Source organism: Rhinolophus sinicus, linkage group LG04 (assembly GCF_036562045.2).
Source record: "Rhinolophus sinicus isolate RSC01 linkage group LG04, ASM3656204v1, whole genome shotgun sequence".
Classification (NCBI taxonomy): domain Eukaryota; kingdom Metazoa; phylum Chordata; class Mammalia; order Chiroptera; family Rhinolophidae; genus Rhinolophus; species Rhinolophus sinicus.
In genome coordinates this window covers 68,178,934-68,201,032 of record NC_133754.1, presented here as the reverse complement: position 1 = coordinate 68,201,032, position 22,099 = coordinate 68,178,934, and the positions used below count along the sequence as shown (strand labels likewise).

The following is a 22,099-nucleotide window of genomic DNA, read 5'->3' as shown; positions in this document are numbered from 1 at the left end:
TATGATCATAAGAAATCATACTAGTTTAATTGGAGGTTCTGCAGTTAGTGAAGTTAACTCCTGGGGCGCAAAATATTCTACAGAAATAGATTTTTTGCAATGCAGCCACTTGCTTGTTTGTTACTTCTTTTAAAACATGTGTTGAGACTTTCTATACTGTGGCATTCCAAGAGTCAGTACTTTATAAAAGAAGGAAAAGAATAATACCAGCTGACTCACTTTTCCTGTCTTACACTGGTGAGAAACAGTCTTACACGTTTCCACTCAACAGGCAGCGGCGGCAGATGTAGACAGAGTCCTTTCCGTTCTTCAAAGACTAGAATGTGTTACTACTGCAGCAGATGCTGTGTGGCCCCAATTAGGAGAAGAGAAAGCAATTTGTTTGGTTTGCTTTTCAAATTTTGCTTCTTGGAGACTTTAAAACAAGAGTTTTACTAGTTCTTGGCAATCAGAGGCTCTGTATTAATAAATAATGTGGGATTATGCTCTCCAATTAGGCCATTTACTATCTTCAGGCCTGACAGCCAGATGTGGGAGGCTTTCAAAGTGCTCTGCTAAATATTACAGACTGTTCTAGAAAAAGAGAAAAAAAAAAAAGGACTCATTACCAGAGTTCTTTGCATGTTTCTGAACTGACTAGATTATCTCAAGCTATTGGAAGGCTCAGGTTGTCTGGGGACCGGTCGAACCCTCCGTCCTGCTCCGCTGAAGAATGCTAACACCAGATCTCCATCAGTGCTTCACCCACTGACAACCCCCAGTTGGCATGGAAGCCTGCAGCAAGGACACCATGCCTCGCACTAGTGATATATGGACAAAGAAAGGGAATAATCCCACCACCCTGCCCAACACTTATAGGCAGGGACCTTTAATTAGAAGGAGAGGGGACATTGCCCGAAGGTTCTTACAGATTACTGGCAACCTTCACAAACCAACACTTAATTCATGGGCAGATAGATTTTTTTTTTTTTTTTTTTTTAATCTGAGAAGGATTAAAGAATAAAGAATGAACAAAAAGGTCTTATGCTAAAATAAGAAATCAGCCCCATCTTGGCACAGTTCTCATGCAGAATATTGCACCCAGTGTTAACTAACGCTAGAAGCTTCAAACTGTATAAATTTAAATGTATTTGCATATTACAAAAATAAAGATAAACATATACATATTTTACACTAGTTACGGAACAGCAATGAATGGTCAGTCGATCCCTCTTTCACATTTAATAGAACTGAAATCTGAGTGCTCTAAATACTGCCACCTGTACTGGAACTATGGCTTATATGTGCACAGAAAACAAAATCCCTGAGAAGCCATTCGACTTTTTTTCTTTTTCTTTTCTTTTCTTCAAGTAGCGCTCTCCTTGGAGGATCACAGTTCTGAGGTTCAGGTTGTAAAACATTTGCTCCATATTCTCTCCCATCCTCCCCCCACCCTTCCCCACCTCATCTGCAGGCCAGGCGTAGTACTGAAAAGCACCCCAAACACCTATGCACTCAAGTGCAGGGACTACACTTGGGAGAGTGGAGGGTTTACCAGGTACAAAAGATGGTCCAGGTGAGTTCTGATGCTCTCTTTTCTCCACGGAAATTCCACAGCTGTAAAAGTCACTGGTTTCTGTGCTTTTCGCCAACGTTCTTCCTATATGGATAGATGAGAAGAAAGCACAGAAATGACAAGAGGTAGTGATACTCTCAATTATAAGAACAGGAAGCGATACTGTAAATCTTATTTTTTGCACAGATTTTCATTTCTATTTCTAGAACGCCTTATAAAAATGTAAATGTCAGGCAACTAATATTCCTACAAAGGAAAGAGTCTTTTTACTAGAAAACTAGCCAAACATTTCAGTTTGTGATATTAAGTTCAGACTTAAAGAGGGGACTACACCAATTACATATAACCACCTATTATTCCACTATAATCTCACAGCTTAACTAGACTTCTGAGAACCTCAAACTCTACACCCAGCACTGCTTCCTTTTATGAAACACACAGACACACATACACACACACTAAACCCCCTCGAAGTAGGAATACGTAGTAAAAAGTGAGAACAGCCGTTTATCTGGACTAAAAGGCATGCTTTTACTTCAAGTGTTGTAAGCAAGGCTGTCAAACTAAAATCTGGAGTTGGATGAATATAAAATGAAGAAACTGCTGCATCTTTAGCTAAACAAAATGGTATTCAAGTCAGAAAAAATGGTAAGAGGGAAAAAAATGTCAAATGCCCCCATCCCTTATTTCAGCTTTCCTATAACATGCAATGTGGTGTTTTAAAAAGTTTTAGCAACGATTTAATAAAACACACAAAGACAGAAGGGCTTATGATCCACTTCCCTCATTCTCTGCCCCCTTATCTCTCCTAATGTGACTTGGTTTTATGGGAATTGATGAGTATCTACCTAAGACATCTCTCCAGCTTATACAAGAAACAGCTGAGCATAATATTAATAACATCACCAAAAATATGCACCTTCCATTTACTAATGACTTACTTACTACACACCGGGAATAGCACCATTCACTGTAGGACATTATTTCATGAATCCTCAACTCATCACAGTCCTCCCAGGTAAGCCCCATCTCCCCTTGCATTTCATTAAGAAGGAAATCAAGGTTCCAAGAAGTGAAGTAACTTCCCCCAGGGTGCACACCAGAGAGCTGCAGAGCCAGGCCTTTGCCTCCAAAAGGGTGATCTGACTCCAAAGCATGCTTGACAGGAATATTTGGGGCCCTAAGAGTAGTTTCCTGTTTCTAGGTACTCAACCATGAGGACTCTTTGAAGGCCTATTAATACAGGAAACTTCCCAGTAAAGTTTGGGAGACTGCCTCAAATTCAAGCAATAATATAATACATCTAACTGTAAAGAGGATGACAGTGTGAAAACACAGGTCTCAACCACCAGTTAACTTTGGTGGTGTGAGAGGTGGGTCTGCGTGGGAGAAGTGCTGTGTAAATGTTTTTCTCACTGAATCTAACGAACCTTCGGAAATGCACACAGTTCTGTCTGGCTGCCCCCTGGGTCACACACCTAAGACTGAGCAACACAAGAATACGTAACCAAGGGCACCTACGGGGAATGGTCCAGTGTTGAAGGAAATGAAAGGGAAACCGGTATGACCATTTCTCCACATTAATAGCACTCTACATGTTTGGGCTCTTAGAGAAAAAAAAATCCATCAAATCACCAACCTTCCCTCACCTCTCCCTGCTTCCCCATCTCATAAACTTGTCCTTAGATATCTATCAGTCAAAATCCACATCTAGTTCCTAGAACTTTTCTCAACTCTGGCTTATAGCGTTCTTTCTTCTCTGTGCCTACCGAGCTTCGCTGACAGCAGGTATCATATTTTAGTTGTAATTAGACACTCACAAGATTGTCTGGTTGTAGTTTTGATGCCCATTCTCCCCAAGGAGGCTATTATAGTCTTAGTTATTTCTGCATCCTCAACACCTGGCACAATGCCTAGTAGACGGCAAATATGCAACAAAGATCTGCTGAATGAATGATGAATAAGATGTGATGAAAAAGGCACAGGTAAAAAATATCCATGCTATTATGAGCTCATTACTATAATAGAGGTGTGCAAGAAGTATTAAGGAGATGTGAAGCCAAGAGTGACTTCAATGTGATATATAGATGATGTATTACAGAATCGTACACTTGAAACCTATACAACTTAACTAACCATTGTCACCCAATAAAATTTAATGAAAAAAAAGGTGACAGATTACAGTAAGAAGGGCTGGGATGGCTTCTCAGGATGGTACATGACCTTGGCCTTACGGATGATGAGCCTTCATCCAGTAGGAGAGAAGGAGTGGCAGCCAGCTAAGGGCCGAGAGCCAGCCAGGGGTACAGTGTGGCTGACCGCTCCCACAGTAAGGGAGTGTCACGTATGTTAGCGGGGTGGCTGGGGTCTGATGGTGAGTCATGCCCCGGATTTTGAACTTGAGACTATTATCACGAGGAAGCCATGCAAGGCTTTTAAGTGGAGAGAAGTGACAGGGTCTGACGTTGAAAGATAAAATTGGTTTGAAGGAGAAAAAGACTTCTCCTTCAAATAGGAGGCCAGTTGAGACCCAACCACAGGGGTCTTGGCACAGACTGGTGGGCACAGACGAAAAAATGGGCCTAAGTCATAGGGCCAAACGCACTCATGTCAAGACACACTGATAAGACAGGCTTACAGGTCTCAGTGCAAGACTGCATATGGAGAAGAGGGACAGTGTTGAAGCTGACAGATTCCTAGCTTCACAGATGGGTGCACAGCACGGGCTGATGAAGAGCTTTGTGGGAGGAAGACAATAATTCACACCTACGAAGTCTATAGCTCATCCAAGGGGCCTGCCATGTAGAGTGCTGGAAGCAAAGTTATTCAAGGTATTTATAAGCCTAGGCTGAAACAGAAGTCACACCATGTTGTATTAACCAGATCTTTTATTTTCTATATTCTGATGTTTTGACATCTGGGTCCTTGCTGACCTGGAGGAACTGCCCCTCCCAGTGTTAGCTAGCGCCTAGAGATAACTAATAACTTGAGTACGTTTCTCAAAAATAAGCCAAAGGATCCAGAGCCCACACCCCAACCACCCCCTTTATCGGCTCTCACACTCTGGGCCACTAGTCACCTGCCCTAAACAAACACCCCCAGGGACCTGCTACCAGATAATTAGGGGCAGTCCCGATGCCCAAGAGCCCGCTGCAACTATTCAAACCGGCCAGTCCTGAGCCTGTTCACCCTGCCTTCCCCCACCCCCCTCCACAGAAACCACAATCCAGGCTCTGGCCCACAGCTGCTCCCTCTCTTTCTGCCTCAACGACCGGTGTTCCCCAGTGTAGCCCTCCATAGGACGGCATGCCTCTCCTCTAAGGAAATGTAATAAACGATCTTTTCAGTGGCAGTCGTCTCCTGATCTGTTGGCCTTACTGTACTTCCGACGTTATATTATTACTCCATATTTTAAAACAAATGTGGAAGAACCTGAACCCAAGAGGCACGATGTGGATTTGAGGCCCAGCTGTGCATTCAGTCACTGATTGTGGGAACATGGTTGGTCGGGGACTCAGTGCTCCTGGCCCCATGGACCTTCCAGGGTTGTTGGAAGGAGCAAATGAGTCAGGGGGCTTCTCTCTGAGGCGTTTATCCAGGCACAGTAGGCATTTGTGACTAATATGAAAGGAATTATGTTACTCATCTCTATCTCGTGAAGACGGGGATGGGGTAATGCTGTTTACTGAGTAACTGCAGGTGGCCTTATCAACAGATCTTCATGTGTTGGTGGAGGGGAAGGTGAGCCAACATTCTCACCTACCTACCCAGCACTCACTTGGGCAGGTCCCTCAATAAGCTGAACATTGCTAATATGTCAGGGGGTAAATTTTATTCAAGTATCTATATTTGCACTTGGAAATTTCATTTTTTATTATTATCTTTATATGCCATCCACAGTGTTACACCACTAATAACTCCTAATGAAATAATAACTGAATTTGCTGAGCGCTATTTACTCAGTGAAAGGAATAATGCTACGTGTTTTCCCTGTAATTGTCTCAGTATTCACAACAACCCCATGAGACGAGTGTTTCTGTAGCCTGCATCTGACAGATGTCTACCTCACAGCGCTAACAAATCAGAAAGATTCAAACTCAGGAAGTCAACTCCAGAGCCCGTCAAATTACCTTGAGAAAATAAACACAAACACTGCTTTTAAAAAGCTATTTGCTGTGCTAATCAACTTGAGCTTTCACTGATGTTGCATTCTTGCATAATATTCCCATAAATTTTTTTTAGATGATGTCTCTTTTCCAACAAGGATCTGATTACTGATATATGCGATATCAGAGTAAATTAGGTGAAAGAATCAAGCAGCTTCCTTATTCTTAATTCCCAAATGCGTCTTGATTCTGGATAAGTAAAAAGTTTGTAACCTTAAAATATCCTGCTCTATAGAATCCTTCATCCCAAACACCAGCCCATTTCCCCCCCCCCTAAACTTTCCAAGTCCTTAGGAAGCCCTTATCTATTTAAGAAACCCTCTCTGCTTCCCAGAGACTTACCCTTAAAAATTGGTGCTCCTAAAGTCACAGATTGGGTACAGTAAAAGTGATGGCATAAGGGAAAGAAGCACTATCCTTTCCACTTAATTTTCCAAGAAAGTATGGAGATACCTAAGCAGAGAGGGAACAAATTCCAGTATCAATGTGGCTGATGGGAGACTAAATAATAAAAGAAACACGATTCCTCCTCACCTGTAAACTTTGCAAGGCAATGAGCTGCCTCATCCTTTGCAAAGAACAAAACAAATCAATGGTGCTACACCCCACAGGCAAATTCCACGGGTAGCCTTCCCGAGCTTCCATGTTTTAAAAATAGGTGGTCAGTGAAAAATTTTCCATTGCGATAAAGCCAAATTCACCTCTCGCCATTGCTTTTTTAAAAAAATTTTTCGTCAAGTCTATATTAACTAATCTGAGTGCAGTTAAACATAATTTGCCTGTTTATTTGGTGAGATAAAGGCTACAGAGTCTTCATCCTACTTTTTTTTTAAATTTTATTTATTTTAAGTGTGTGTTTCCAGGACCCATCAGCTCCAAGTCAAGCAGTTGTTTCAATCTAGTTGTGGAAGGCCCAGCTCACAGTGGCCCATGTGGGGATTGAACTGGTAACCTTGTTAAGAGTACCACGCTCTACCCAACTGAGCTAACCGGCTGTCCACATCCTACTTTTTATAAAAGGTATTTCAATGGGTCTTAAATATCCTTATGTCATAACAATGCAACTGCCAAAATCCCTACGCAAAGTAACCACTATATTTTTGAGAATACTTGTAACAATACGTAACTGGAGCTTTCCTGGGAGCTTGCTCAAATGGGAACACTACAGCATATACCCAATAACCCAAATTTAAAGGTAGTTTTGAAACACAGTAATTCAGCCTTGCCTTTTATTAGTAGTAGTACTTTCTGTTAAAGGAGAAAGCTTAGCCCAACAATTTTCAAGTCAGTTCATTTTTTCTAATTCTCTAACACATGACCTGTCAAAATCAGAATTAAGTTCCTTTTTCAGTCCCAGCGCCCCACATATGATGCAGCGCAGACAGACAGGGAACCCCCACAAGAGAAATGGCAACTGTCAGGAAATAAAAATGATATATTCCCATTTCCTGTGTGTTTAAGGATCAGTCCATTAAGAAACCACATGGAAGAATGTGGGTTGCATTGCAGGATACCATAGGTAAAACATTTTCATACGCTAACCTGTTGAATTCTCTCTTTTAAATGAAAATCAATAGATACATTGGGTTACCTGGCAGTTTATCAGAATATATGCTTAATTTGTAGAGGTAGGTTTGGTCTAAACCTCTATGGAAATAAGAAAGAGAAACATTCTATAGGGTAGCTAAAAACGAAATGCAAGCCCAGAGAAGTTCTCGCTTCTCTTCTGAATTGGAGTTTTAAGTGTCTCAACCTGTAAAGCAACAGGATGAAGATAGGAATTCACAAATTAAAAATTTTAAACAAAAATTAAAAATGATCCTTCTACTTGCTCCTTTCTTTTCCACTGAATGTATATTTTTGCCCCTTATGACTCCTAATGTCCAAAGCTCAGCATCCCTGTAACGTTTAGGGGTCTGTCAGGCTGCCATTCAGTTCTGAAGGATAAATATATGAGTTGACGGCTGTGTTAATTAACTAGGTGGTGGGAACCCTTCCACAATGTGTATGGGTATTAAATCACTAGGATGTACACTTTAAACATCTTACAATTTTATTTGTCAATTATTACCTCAATAAAGCAAAAAAAAGGCCAGTGGTTGCCAGGCGTTAAGTGGGGAAAGAAGGATAAATAGGGGAAGTACGGAGGATTTTTATGGCAATGAAGATACAGTGTATGATACTGCAATGTGTATGACGTGTGTCATTATACGTTTTTCCAAACCCACAGAATGCATACCACCAAGAGTGAATCCAAACATAACTATGGATTTGGTGATTATGATGCGTCAGCGTAGGTTCATCAATTGTAAAAAATGTACCACTCTGGTTTGGGGGAGGGGGCCCTGTTGATGACGAGGGATGTCGGTGACGGCAGAGGCTGTGCACGTGTAGAGGCAAAGGGTGTTGGGATCTCTCTACCTTCAGCTCAAGTTTGTTGTGAACCTAAATGGCTCTAAGAAAATAAAGCCAATATTTTTAACATTTGCTACCTATACTAAACAAAACAAAACTGAGAAGGTTGATCTCCCTCCAAGCAGTTCCACTTCCCCTCTATTGTTCAGGAAACAGGGGGCTAGCAATGGGGCGGGGGGTGCAAGTCAATTCACTGCCTTTAGGCTGAACTGGAGCAGGGGTAACATGCTTATAAGAATTTCTTTAAAACTGTCCAATCTGTTTATCACACCAGGCAGACAGCAAAACCATTCCTGAAAGTGACGCTAAAAATATTTATTGACTCTAGGGAACTAGGTGTCGTGGTAAACACAAGTGACTGCAAATGGGCAGGAAGTTTCTGTTTGCAATGAGTGATTAAAAGGTTCTACAATTACATTGTGTTGCACAACTCTGTAAATGTATTAATAATTATTAAATGGGCAAGTTTTGTGGTAGGAACGTATACTTCAATAAAGCTTTTCAAAACGCCTCGGATGGAATCCGTAACCTTAAGGAGGTCAGAATTGTTCAGAGGAACCCAGCAAATTTGCTGCTGGGTGAGTTTTCATCTCATCTCCAATGTAAATATCCTTGAACATCAGCCCAAGGTAGCCAAAGTGTGAAAATGACTCACATTCTTGATAAAGCAGCAAAGGGGACCAGAAGCACGCAGCCCCTGGTTTCTCCCTGGAGGGGGAGGTGCAGGAGGAGAGTCATTTCCTCAGGACAGAGAACCTCTTCCCAAAGGAATGCTGCTAGAGAGAGACCCCAGCCACCAACCACTGAGGTAAGTGGTGGGAGTAAACCAAGTTTTTAAAAAAATCACTACCTACTCTTTATTCTGTCTCTCTCCATAGGTAAATGAAACCCCTAGGAAAAATGTTAAATGAGAACTAGAAAAGCTCAGAATTCATAAGGATTATCCAATCAGTGGTTTTTCTTTATAAAGCACGATGAGCACCGTTCTTGTGCACATGGTCCAAGGCAGGCAGTTCATTGACAAGTCTCTGATTTGGCCTATAAAGGAGTAAACTGGGCAAAGAAGAGCTTGGAGAGTCCTTTTAATAACCACCATAAGATCTAGATCAGCGACCTACGAGGAGGGTGATTATTCTGTTATGCCTGAGACAGTTCTGGCAGATGCCTACTGTCCTGGCTTAATAATTATGAATAGCCCTCCTGTCATTCTCAATCCTTTCCTGCCTTGAACAATAAATTACATGTTTAGCTATAAATGTGAACTGAGGGGGGATGGATTGTGCTGATCCACGCAGCACGCACCAGTTTTGCCTCAGTGCTGGCAGCTGGTTACGGACCAGAGAGGCTCTACAGGCAGAGGGAAGGTCCACTGGCCAGGGAGCCCACACTTGGAGCTATGGAAGAGATCTACAAGGTCAGAAAGTCCAGCATACATACATTAGAATCATCTGGGTGATTTTTTTTTTCTTATTGGGCAATATTGGGGAACAGTGTGTTTTTCCAGGACCCATCAGCTCCATGTCAAGTCGTCGTTTTCAATCTAGTGGTGGAGGGTGCAGCTCACTGGCCCATCGGGGACTTGAACCGGTGACCTTGGTGTTATGAGCACCGTGCTCTAACCACTGAGCTAACCAGCCACCCGATTTTTGTTTTGCAATGACCCATGCCTGGTCCCTCCACATGGAAATTCTGATATACAGGCTTGATTAAGAAAGCCCAATCTTGACCATCCACCTACATTTTACGGGATGACAGAAAAGGTAAGTGAAAGATCACTCTACAGTGGCCTGCTTAAGCTAATTTGGCTGGTGTTGCAGAGCTAGTGAAATAGCCCCCGTCTCCCAATTTCCAGTGCCTGCTGGGACCCCCCCAGTCTTACTCTCAGACTCAGACCTAAGCTGTGCTGCTGTAACAACCACCTCCTATGACAACTTTCCTCATCAGCCCCCTAAATCTCCTGCTTCTAATATGCTAACATCCATTTGTAAATCAGACCTCCCACTGGGCCTGGCCTGGATATGTTTGTTTTCATGGATATTCATTCCTTCACTCAGAATTGAGACTGATACTCCAAACCTGCCATCCATTGGATGAGACTTTTTTAAAATCCATTTCAAAACAAAATTACTCACATAGCTCAGTCAAAAGTAGTTCAATACCTAAAGGTATTCCATCTAGAATCTACACATCTGAGGCTATGTAGCTCTGATTACCTGAGACTTTACAGACTTGTTCATTTTGGGACAATAAACTGTGTGAGAGAGAGGGCCCGATAACATTTTGTTCAGGTTGGAGTTAAATATCTTTCCGTGGCAGTACAAGAAGCCCATGGGAAAACGCTGATAAAGCTGGCTCCACGCCACTGTGGTTTCTGGTGCAAATGGATATTATAACCCCATCTCTATCATGCCTATTAATGCCACGTGGCTACGGCAAAACAGGTTAACATCTCTCCTGGCTCAGGAAAATCTACACCAATGCAAAGTGTACTGAACAACTGTTTCTCTCTGTTCCCTCTGTTCCACACCCTGCTGTTTCTATAGTATCCCGTCATACCTACCCTACGAGTTATCTGAAAGAAAGGGACCAATGTACACCAAAGAACAGTAAATTTCTGTTTGATATGGTCAGGTCAGGGGATATTATGGTTAATATGCAGTTACTGTGTAATCCTACTTTAATATTTAAGAAGTACTTCAAGATTTTACAATATCTTAGGGTTGTATTAGTGAGGAATTCCACTATATTCATGTTAGCTAAAATAGCATTCTGAATATAATAGCATTAGATAAGAGTTTCCTTGGGTGTTTAGTGATATTTCCTAGTAAAGAGGGACTAGGGACATTCTGGCTAATGAGTCACCCAGCTTGGAGAAAAGGGGCAGCAGTCTTTTCCTGCAGCTGCTAATGAATGAGACTGCCCCTGAGCCGCCAATACCCCCACACCACCACCACCACCGCTCTGCAGAGAGCAGGCCAGAGGCAAGAAAGCCGACGCTTCATGGACGGAGGCTGAGCTACCACGCACAGCTCTCTCCAACGCAGCCTGATAGCAGGTTTCTCAAGAGGAGATGACAGGTGGTCATTTTCAAATGCAAACTTCCCACCCTCCCTGTGAAAAGCTTAAACATAAAAAAAAATTCTATGTGGTCAACTAGGAATGAAAAATGACAGTTCCTTGCATGAATACATTGCTGCGTAAGTCATGTTTGCTGAAGTACCCAGATATGAGATCTGCTCCAAGACCTGTAGCTGCAGCTTTTCAAGACTTGCGGTAAGAAGGTATTTCATCTCAGTTTAGAAGTGTTTTCACTGTTTGGTTCTTAATACTACTACTACTACCAAAAAAAAAAAAAAAAAAAAAAAGAAAGAAAATAAAACAAAGAAAAGCGCCCAAACAGGGTGAGTTCTATTTATCCTACTAAGCTAACATTATACCCCAAAGTTAGTTCACATATGTATATTCTCTGTCTTTAAGTTCATTTTGGGGAAGATGGGAACAAAGGCACAGCCTCTGATTATCAAGGACTGATAGGGAAAAAATAATCTACTACAGATTTTCTGCAGGCTTTTCTTACTTAATGAGCCCTCACTGTTCTTTCAGGTGAGGGCCTACTTAATTCTGCAATGGCAGAATTAAGACCATCTATTAAAAAGAAACGAAACATATTCCTTTTGGTGAAATATATCTGCAAATATACAAAAAAACCAATGAATTATACACTTTTAATGAAAGTGAACTGTATGGTATGTGAATGATAACTCAGCAAAGCTGTTAAAAATGCTCTGACGTTTTTCGGCAACAGTGTAAAAATAATCACAAACAAGAAAAATAAAATTCCTAGTTTGCTTCCTAAGCCATGGTGTTGATGTCACCCAGATAACGAGGTTTGCCCTGGGTGCTTTTCGAGGTCTGCTGAGATGTGCTTTTACTTAGCTTCTGTGAACACAACGACAGGTGCGTCCAGGACGGAGGGTGGGGCTACCCCACCAGCACTCACTTAGAACAGGGGCTGATCACAGTCGGTGTAGGTGGGTAAACCAAGGCAACATTCACTCGTTCGCTGCCATTCTTGGGGCAAATGATCTCTGCCACTCCTTCTGGTCTGGGCTGACTCAGCAGCTCCCCTGCAGGAGGAGAGAGGAAAATGCATCAATGTGATTTGCCTTCAAAGATGGGACCACTTGATGGAGAAATACAGCACTTGCTTGGAATGGGGAGGCAGGGAGAAGGGCAGGTAAGAAGGATCCACAGAAAATGGATGCCAAGAACAAAAGCGCCACCAGAACTGTCAGCACTGGCTCTGCTCCCACTGTCACTGCTGAATTCTCATCTGCGTCACCGTGGAGAACGTTCTAACGGTTGCGGCAGGAAGGCCACCCTTCCAGACAAAAACAGCATCTGCCACTATTCTCATCACCTTCCTTTTCAGACTGACTTGGGAGATCTTCATCTACATGTGGCAGCAAATTGAGCCAGGATCCCCAGAGCCCAGAGACGCTGGGGCTGCCAAGAAGGTCGCTGTTCATAATTAGAATGCAGGCAGACGCGACGCAGGCAGGCGGAGCAGTTTTTCAACAAAGCCCTGCATAAAAGACCTGGAAAGGCAGCAGACTAAAGGTGTTATCAAGGTAAAGAGCCCAGCTTCATACTGGCAAGAGGATTTCCTGGGTAGGTTTGCTTGCAGATTTGAAAAGGCCAACAAAATACAATCTTATGGGTAATGGGGTCCAGTAAAAACAGGTAATTAACTTAATGGATTATCACAATACCCCAAGGATATCTGCATACTCTGCATGCCCTGGATATAATCCATCTCCAACTAGATCATTAAATCCCTAAGCGCAGTGATGACTTCCGTTCCTTCGTTTCCTGCCCCTTGTCCAGTGGCCCCCCGCGCTTTCTCTGCTCCCACGGCCAGCACGGTGCTCTCATTCAGAGACAGGTCAACACATAGCTCCCGGCTGATGATGGTACATGTACTCATTCTTGCCTAAATCCCCCTCTTTCATAAACCAAACCAAGGGCACAAAACGTATGCCAACTGGGGAAAGATGCTACTGAAATGAAAGTCAACTCTATGGTAGCCATCACTTGTATTACTGATTTGACTTTCTAAAGACCCCGAAGTACACGCCGCTAAGACTAAAATCCTTTGCCTCCAAATACTGTGTCTCTAACAGCCTCACCTTCAGAGCACTCACACTGACAGAGAACGCCCACGTGCCCCCGAGCTACCAGCTTTAAATGTGCATTGCACTGCATCTTTACAGTGTTCCTCGGAGTTTATCCTCATTTTACAAATGAGGAAGCTTATGCTCAGGGAGGTTCTGTGGCATATACCCCAAGACAAGAGCTGGCAAGTGGGAGACCTGGGATGTGACCTTGGGAACCCGTCTCTGGGGCACCCCCCTTCACCACCACTTTCTAATACCTCTCAAAGCCGGGACTACTTCTTTATGCCAGAACACATCTCTCCGAGAAGAACAATCTAAAAACACTATTTTAAAATAATGATATAAGCATTGGCATATTTGTACTTTTATGAAAGACATTTATTCCCTGGTTTGAACACTTTTTCCATGGCTTTGCACAATCGGAACGGGATGTACTCTGAGTTCCTTAGCTAAACTACTGTAAACACCAGATTACTGCAAAATTTGATGTGGCATGATTAGGTTACGCTATAGATACTTGGGTATCAGAACTATACTCCAACACCAGGTAGGAAAAGAGCCCAAAATGTAAAAATGCAAGTTAAAACTGTAAACATTAAATGTTATCAAAGTAATAAAAAGAACCACAGTAATAGCACGTTAGAGCTAGACTGACACTTAGAAGTCATCCAGTCCAAATACCACTTTACAAGTCAGACGCTCTTTCAGTTCAACAGATTTGCTCCACGCCCCATAGAGAGCTGTGCATCTTTCAACCAACCAATCCACCATGAACCCCGGGGCTAGAACTGCAACAAGAGGGTGCTCTGAACACCCAGGCCTTTAACACACCTGGCCCTGGACTGCCCTCCCCTGGTCCTTTCCCTGGTATTTCCATTTGTACTTTCTCTCCCAAGATTAACCACAAGGGTTGAACACAGGCTGACTGGGCCGCTCTGGTTTCCCCTGAGAACTCTCTCCTAGTCAGAAAGTCATGTAGGCCTCAGCTTTCAGCTGCCTGCCCAGATAACAACTGCAGATGTCAAACCCCACCCCAAGCACCCATCCCTGGCATCAGCCTGGCACAGCTGGCTTCCTTGCTGGGTATTTTGTAGGTTTTGTGAGCAGAAGTTCAGTTTGCCAGATAATTCGAAACAATTTACAGTAGACTAAGCATTGGTTATCAATATCCGTTAAACCAGCAGTTTTACTCTCCCCGTCCCCCATGCATCAGACTCCCAGTAACATGCAGGACCACACAACTGGGTTTTGTATCTGGCAGCACTGCCAGCCACTGAAAGAGCACAACAGCTGTGGGTACCGAGACGTTTCATGCGTATGAAAAATTCACTTGATGCTACAGAAAAGTGAGCAACAAGTAGAAGGGTTCACAATCTCCAGTACATCTGTGCACTCCGACAAGCGCCAGTATGCTTAGGGTTTAAGAAATGGGCCCCAATGCTAGATTAAGAAAATAACAGAAATAGCTTTTTCCTCCCCCAAAACCTATCTTATCACATGTACGAAGAGTGGTTCATAACGTGTTACCTACTAAAATAGAAGCTCATCGTCTTAAAATTCTTTAACACAAATTTGAGTTTAAAGTACAACCATTTGTTGAGTATTGAAATAGGGAGACACTACTATGTGTGAAGAGCTGCAGGGAACGCAGGGGATACAGGAACCTAAGGCAAGGCCTGTTATGGGGAGGATCTCAGCATCTGAGAAAGTCCAGTGTGCAAAAACAGAGCCACAGTCCTGCATAAGAAAAGTCATATGAGATGCTACAGGAGTAATGAGAAGGACAGACTAATACTAATTTGCAGAATTGGAAAAGACCTTGAAGAGTGTGGAACATTGACTCAAAAGACCCAGTAACGTTCATGATCATAATGGGAAGTAATACATGAGCTCTACCTTACCATCATGATGTCACATATGTCAAGCTAAAAAAGAAACACAAACTAACCTCAGAAGAAAACATAATCATCGCAGAAGCAGCTAACATTTATTAAACATTTATTATGTGCTTAATAACTATTATCTCCCTTAGTCCTCATGACAATCCTATGAAGTAGGTACAACTATCATCCTCATAATAGAGAAGTGAGGCTTGGAGGTGTTAAGGATTCGTCAATAGTCACAAAGAGGAAGTGGCATTGCCAGAATTTGAACCCTGGACTACCTGAGTCCACTTTTAACCTTTGTATAATACTGTCCTCTGGCCAGGATATTGTCATGATTAAATTAGATAACATATGAAAAGTGCTCAACACTGTATCTGGCATCTAATAAGTTCTTGACACTATTATTATAGTGATAAGATTTTGTAGAAGCTTACTTTTCAAAATATATAAAAAATTTACAGTACCCAGGTTCTCCACAGTAAAGCAATACACAAGGATTAGACCATTAATTAACTACGTGCAAAACACCCCCCCATCAGAAATTTGAAAACTATCAAATGAAAACAATTTAGATTTATTACATGTCATCACTAGTAAAAGCAAATAAAAAAGAGAAATCCCAAAGTTGGTGGGACCTACAAAAAAAAAGTTACATTTACAGAAAATATATTTTTATAAAATTTATTTATTTTTATTAGTTTCAGGTGTATGAAACAAGAGAATGATTATACACTTATATATCTCACAAAAGCATAACCCCCACAAGTATACTACCCATCTGACTTCGTACATAACTATTACAATACCAGTGATTATAGTCCCTATGTTGTACTTTATACCCTGTGACTGTACATACAGAGGGTGCCAAAAAAATGTATACACATTTTAAGAAAGGAAAAAACTGTATTAAAATTGTAATTCTCAATATATATCAATAACAAAAGATGACCAGTCACGTTTGACTTCTGCAATTACAAGAGGTGCTCAAAGTGGTTACCGTCAGTGTAATTTTAAGTTTTTTTTCCCCTTCTTAAAATGTGTATACATTTTTTTGGCACCCTCTGTATATATTATTTTATAGTTGACATTCAATTTTATTTTATATTAAAGAAAATATCTTATCGGTAGAGTAAGGAGAAATATACATGGAACCTGGTATATTTCCTTTTTAGGAACTTGCTTCGAGAAGTAGGTCTTGCTTTCTGACAAAAATTATACAATGATTACTCATACAACACTATTTATAAAATGGGGAAACTTGGTAACTTTCTCAAATGTCCACCAAAGAGGAAATGATTAAAAACTATGACACATTAATAAGAGGAATTCTCTGTAGTCATTAAAAAATATGATACTGGCATTTCAATGTGGAAATGTAGACTTGGAAGTACATTCTACTTAGATACATAAATTGACAAAGAACACAAATGACTTTAGAGTGAAACAGGTCATTCAAGATTAAGAGGTCCTGAGGTTATCAGTTTATTTATTTTTATGTTTGAGTTAATTAAAAAAAAAAAGAAAGAAAGAGAAAGAAAAGAAACAACTAAAGCATGCCTCATACTGAAGGGAGATGCCAGCTGTAAATGCTGACACTTTCTCCTCTGCTGGAGATTTTTCCATTCATTTGCAGTATACAATGTAATCAGTTTTTCTGAAGATGCAGAAATTTGGCCTGACAAACAGAACACTACATTCACTAAAGCTGTATCAGGCCACGACACTGTCTCCTTGTGCCCACTAAAGTTGTGAAAAACTAACCTTAATTACTCTAGCTCAAGATTTCTGGCATTAAAATGGCAGCAAACTCTTATCAACTGTTTACCCCTCTGTGCAAGAACAGAATACCAAGTTTTATTATGATTTAAAACAACAACAAAAAAACCAACAGAAGTGAAACGAGATCAACTTTTTCTGTTAATCGTTGGAATTTTCAAATATTGGGCACATAATGAAAATACTAAAAATTTATCATAGTTGGGGGGCCAGTTGTCTCAGTGGTTAGAGATCAGTGTGCATAACACCAAGGTCACCAGTTCGATTCCCACATGGGCCAGTGAGCTGCGCCCTCCACAACTAGATTGAAAATGACTTGACTTGGAGCTGAGCTGCGCCCCCCACAACTAGATTGAAAACAATGACTTGAAATGGAGCTGATGGGTCCTGGAAAATCACACTATTCCCCAATAAAAATAAAAATAAATTATCATACTGACAACCCAAATCACAACATTAGAAGCCCAAAACATTTCCTTTCAGTGCAAATAAAACCCACTTCCTGATCTAGGATAAAGATCTAAATTATGAACATCCCTCAACATCCAGCAAATGTGGTCTAGAAATGAAAACAATTACATAGGTTCTATGAAGGAATTATCTAGATATCTTCAAGGCCTCTTTCAACTCTAATATTCTAAAATTCACACCCCTCCAGCTCCATAGTCCACGGCTGTCTTTTAGTTAAGTGTGACTCTGGATGTAGCTGCAATGAGATCCATGAATGCATGTTTCCCACATCTCCTTGGGGCAAAGGCAGCATCCTCTGAAACCAGTGAGTAGGAGGGTTCCCCACTTTGCAAACCTTCCAAGCTATCAGGGAAAGAAAAGATTGGTGAACTGCCTGGTCATTTTCATGTGGAAGGGGAAAGCCAGGTAGAGATAAAAGAACACCTTGTCTTCAGACAAAATAAAGCCCAGAAAGCATATACACAGGAGAAGTAAACAGTGAACACTAAATGTTATATTTAAAAATGTGCTACTGTGCACACTTAAGAGTCTGAGAAAAGGCGGCAGAAATCTCAACACCTGTTGGTTCCAACATCACCAACTGTTTGTAGACTTGGCTGTCCTATCCAGTTTCAGGGGAGGGTCCCCCATGCCTGCACTCCATCACCACTGTGCCAACCTCAGGACAACGGCTAAATAAAATAAAATCAATAGACTGGGTTATACTTTTTGGTAGCCTTGATTTAAAAAAAAATATATTCCATTGTGTGAAATGGCTTTGGTCTCGGCCCTTTGATTATGAATTAGAACTTTTTTAGAAGAGAAAGTGACGTGCAGGAAGTAGTGGAACAACTTTGTGTAAAGAGCAGAAACAGGCCTGGGTGGGCCTTCTGTCTCCGAGCCCAGGGCTGTGCCCACCTCTGGCAGCCATCTCTTTCATAGAACATAAGTAAAAACTATGCACAATTTGGAAATAATTGTAAAAATTTTTAAATAAATAGGTCCTAAAATGTCATTTAAACATATTTTGTGTCATATTTAAATTAAAGGTGAAGTTTAAAAGTAAATTAAAATGAAAATAAATAAAAGGTAATGCAGTTTTGGAGTTGTCTTTGGAAATTCTACCCTAACCTTTAAGTAAATAGGAGCTATCAATAACTCGGAGCCAGCAAAAGTCATCCTGGTATAAAGTCGAGAGAAACTAAAGAGGAAAATCCTATGTTCCCACGCCTGGCTCTGCCACTGAGTTCACGCATTCATTCAACAGATGCAAACCAACCACCGACTAGTGCTGGACAGGCACCCCCCAGACTCTGGGCGAACAGCAAGTAGTAAGTACACAAAGATCCCTGATTTCATGGAGCTTATGGACTAGAAGGAAGAGTAAGAAACCAACCGCATAACTACTGAAAACTTGTTACCCAGATCATTAAAATAGGCTAACAAGATGGAGAGTGACTGGGTGTCTTCCTACACTGGGATGTCCAGAACAGGAGTCCTCTCTGAGGAGGTGAAATTTAAGCTGAAATCTGAACGATAAGGAGTGAGTCATGGGGAAAACATTCCAGACAAAGGGAATCAATCACTAATGCAAAGTTCTGAAAGTAGGAAGATGCTTGGCTGCCCGGCGAAAAGCCTGGCATGGCTGGATGATGGATGAAGAGGGGAGGGGACAAGGAGAGAAAGCAAGGCAGCGAGGGCCAGATCGTTGGCACTTGGTAGGCCAGGGAAAACCATCTGGTTTTCATTCTAAGTGGTAGGGAGCCATGCGCTAGGTTTTAAACGGAGTAATGACATCTGATCTGTTTTAAGATCACTCTGGCTGCTAGATAGGGAGGCAAAAAGGAGACTGGAGACCATTAGGAGGTTCGTGCAGGAGCCCAGGCAAGAGATGGTGGAGACCTCGTCTGAAGAGGTGATGGTGGAGCTGGAGAGTCTGGACTGTGTTTACCCCCATATCCAGTTCACAGTCCACAGGACTTGCCAATGAACTGGATATGGGGGTAAGAGGCAGAGAAGAGCTAAGGATAATTCCAAATCTTGGAGAAACTGGAGGGAGAAATCAAGAGTTCTGACCTAGCCAAGTTAGATTTTTGACTGTTAAGATAAACATGGTGATAGATATTAAGTGAATAATTACATATACACCATGTTTCCCTGAAAATAAGACCTAGCCAGACCATCAACTCTAATGTGTCTTTTGGAGCAAAAATTAATATAAGACCCAACCTGGTTTTATTTTAATATAAGACCCAGGTCTTATATTAAGTTTTGCTCCAAAAGACACAATAGAGCTGATGGTCCGGCTAGGTCTTATTTTCGGGGAAACACAGAAATTCTGGATTTGCAGTAAAAGGTTAAGGCTAGAAATAGAGATTTGAAAGTAATGAGCAAATAGGTGATACTTAAAGGCAGAAAAGTGTATGACATGACTAAGGAAAGTAAGTAGATGGAGAAAGGAACCAGAGACAAAGTCCTGGGGTGCTCCAAATTTAGAGGCTGAAAGGAACAAGAGAGACCAGTTAGAAACTCCCAGAAGGCAGAAGGAGAACGAGAAGAACGTGTCTTCACAAAAGAAAACAAACTCCTTCAAGAAAAGGCAGTGATCAGCTATGCCAAATTCTGCCAAGTGGACAAACAAGAAAACAACAGTGAAGAGACCGCTGGGCTTGGAGGTTCCTAGAGGCTTTGATAGAAGCACCCTCAGCAGAAACATGGGGATGGATGTCTGACTGAAGTCTTTGCCTGAGTAAAGAATGGGAGGTGAAGAAGTGGAGACCATAACAAGAGACAACTTTTCAAGAAGTTGTGAATTATGCTGGACCTGTCATTTGTACTCTCTGAGCTGGTTATACCACATCTCAAGAAAGCAGTTAGGGAACTAGACTTGTTCATCTGAGTTTTCTCCAGCTCCAGGGCTCTGTGTCTGAACTACCAAAATGAATGGGTGGATAGACAAAGGAGTGGGTGAGTGAAAGGACGGAAGAATGAATGAAAGATCACAGGCTTAAAAGGAGCCCTGGAGGGCCGTGCAATGAACTGCTGTTTTGGAAAGACAAACAGGAAATGTCCAAGTCTTTTCTGTGACGGGCTCCATGATAAGAAGGTCATCTGTGTGGTAAATATCTCCATTAAAAAAATAATAATAACAGTGAAATAACATCTGTTTGCTCTTTCAAATAGATTTTTATCAAAAATGTAAAAGCAGGCAAAAATGCTTTAACCACACTAATCAACTTAATGTACATGAAACTGCTGGTCCTAGAGAAACAATAAAAAGCAGTTTGCCTCTGGAGTCAGACAACCGTAGTTCCAATCCTGGCGAAGATTTACTGGTTGCAATGATCACTCAGGGTCCAGTCAAGAAACAGAAACCAAGAGTGAGGTTTCACATAAACAACTGACTTTTTACAGGGAATTTACTACCAAGAGGAAAGAGAACTCTAAAGAACACCCGAAGGCTGAGGGAGATTATCTAAGGAAGAAAAACTTGGATGTGGGAGAAGCCCTCCGCAAGGCTGAGATTCAGACCTGGTTGGACAGCGTATAGAGGAGCCTCCTGGATGGTGGCAAGGTCGGCAGGGTTGCTCCAGGCCAGACTATTCCACAGTCAGCTGACTGAAGCTAGCAGGGAACTGTCCTCTCTGGGTGCCAACAACATTCCCCAGGATGCTGGATAGGGTACCCATAGATTCAGCAAGAATCTTCCTGCTGGGCCACTGGGAAGTCAGCCGGGGTGGCCACTGATACTGTCTAACACTTGGCCATAAATACTCTTAGGAAATTCTAAGATTCAGAGAGTGGTCCCCCAAAACTGCAGGGTTGCTGCACTCTCCCTGACAGCAGAATTTGCTTTGGCTCAATTAGTTTCTCTTGGAAATGAGTCAAACTACGGCCAATTAATAACGAGATACATCCTAAGGTATGAATTCCAGAGGCAGCTGCAAAAACTGACACCATCCGAAATTGTGAGCCTCTTCTAGAATTGTGTTTTCATTTTCACCATATAGCCCGGCAACTCTTCAAAATGTCAGAATCCACTGAGGTCTAGGCAATTTAACAATGTAAAGATATTTCCATCTTCAGCCATTTATTGAATTCTCAAGTCTAGTTTTAATTCTGAATACCGGGACTTCTTTTTTAAAAAACACTCAGAAATGCCCTTCTGTGCCTTGATGCTTTGGGGACAATTTGTAAAGTCTTACCAGTGAGAGTACAATCAGGAGCAGGCCAATAGGGTTCTTAGAGATGCCCTTGAACGAGGGGTGCAACTCAGTACCCGTCTTCAGCAAGACTGCACTAAACAAACGAAATTTCAGTACCTTTCGACTTCTTCCCAACATCCCCCAAAGCTGTGGGAGTGGTGACCGGTACAGGTAGGAGGGGGAAAAAAAATCACACTCTTGATTACGTCCTTCTGTGGCTTACTCCATGGTGCTAACCTGTGAAGTCCTCAGACTCACCTGATGAATAACGCAACTGAAGCCCCATGCAGGCCTCATACTGGGCACAAGGGACTGAGACCTTTAATTTTTCCTTTTATGGCATCTGGAGCAAACAAACTGAGCTTTTCCTTGTTTAGCCCAATTCCTGACAGAAGGTGATTGTCCTAATGGTAATGTTTGCTTATAATGACATAAAGCTTTTTTGTTTGTTTGTTTCAGGGACAGAAGG

General features: G+C 41.8%; 1 protein-coding gene across 3 annotated transcripts in view; it reads right to left on the bottom strand.

Annotated features, from left to right (window-relative positions):
• Window positions 1–434: 434 nt before the first annotated feature.
• MFHAS1 (multifunctional ROCO family signaling regulator 1) overlaps window positions 435–22,099 on the bottom strand; it is a 67,388-nt gene continuing 45,723 nt past the window's right edge. The window contains exons 2-4 of one of the 3 annotated variants that reach the window (XR_002139041.2): window positions 12,137–12,263; window positions 1,535–1,639; window positions 435–573 (exon numbers count right to left, since the gene is read on the bottom strand). Coding sequence is in view for 1 of the 3 variants with exons in the window: in XM_019750541.2 (XP_019606100.2) it covers window positions 1,606–1,639; window positions 12,137–12,263 (161 nt within the window). In the remaining 2 variants the exon portion in view is untranslated. Of the gene's footprint in view, window positions 574–958; window positions 1,640–6,063; window positions 6,175–12,136; window positions 12,264–22,099 lie in introns of those variants that run through there. The other 2 variants (XR_002139042.2, XM_019750541.2) reach the window with 2 other exon arrangements.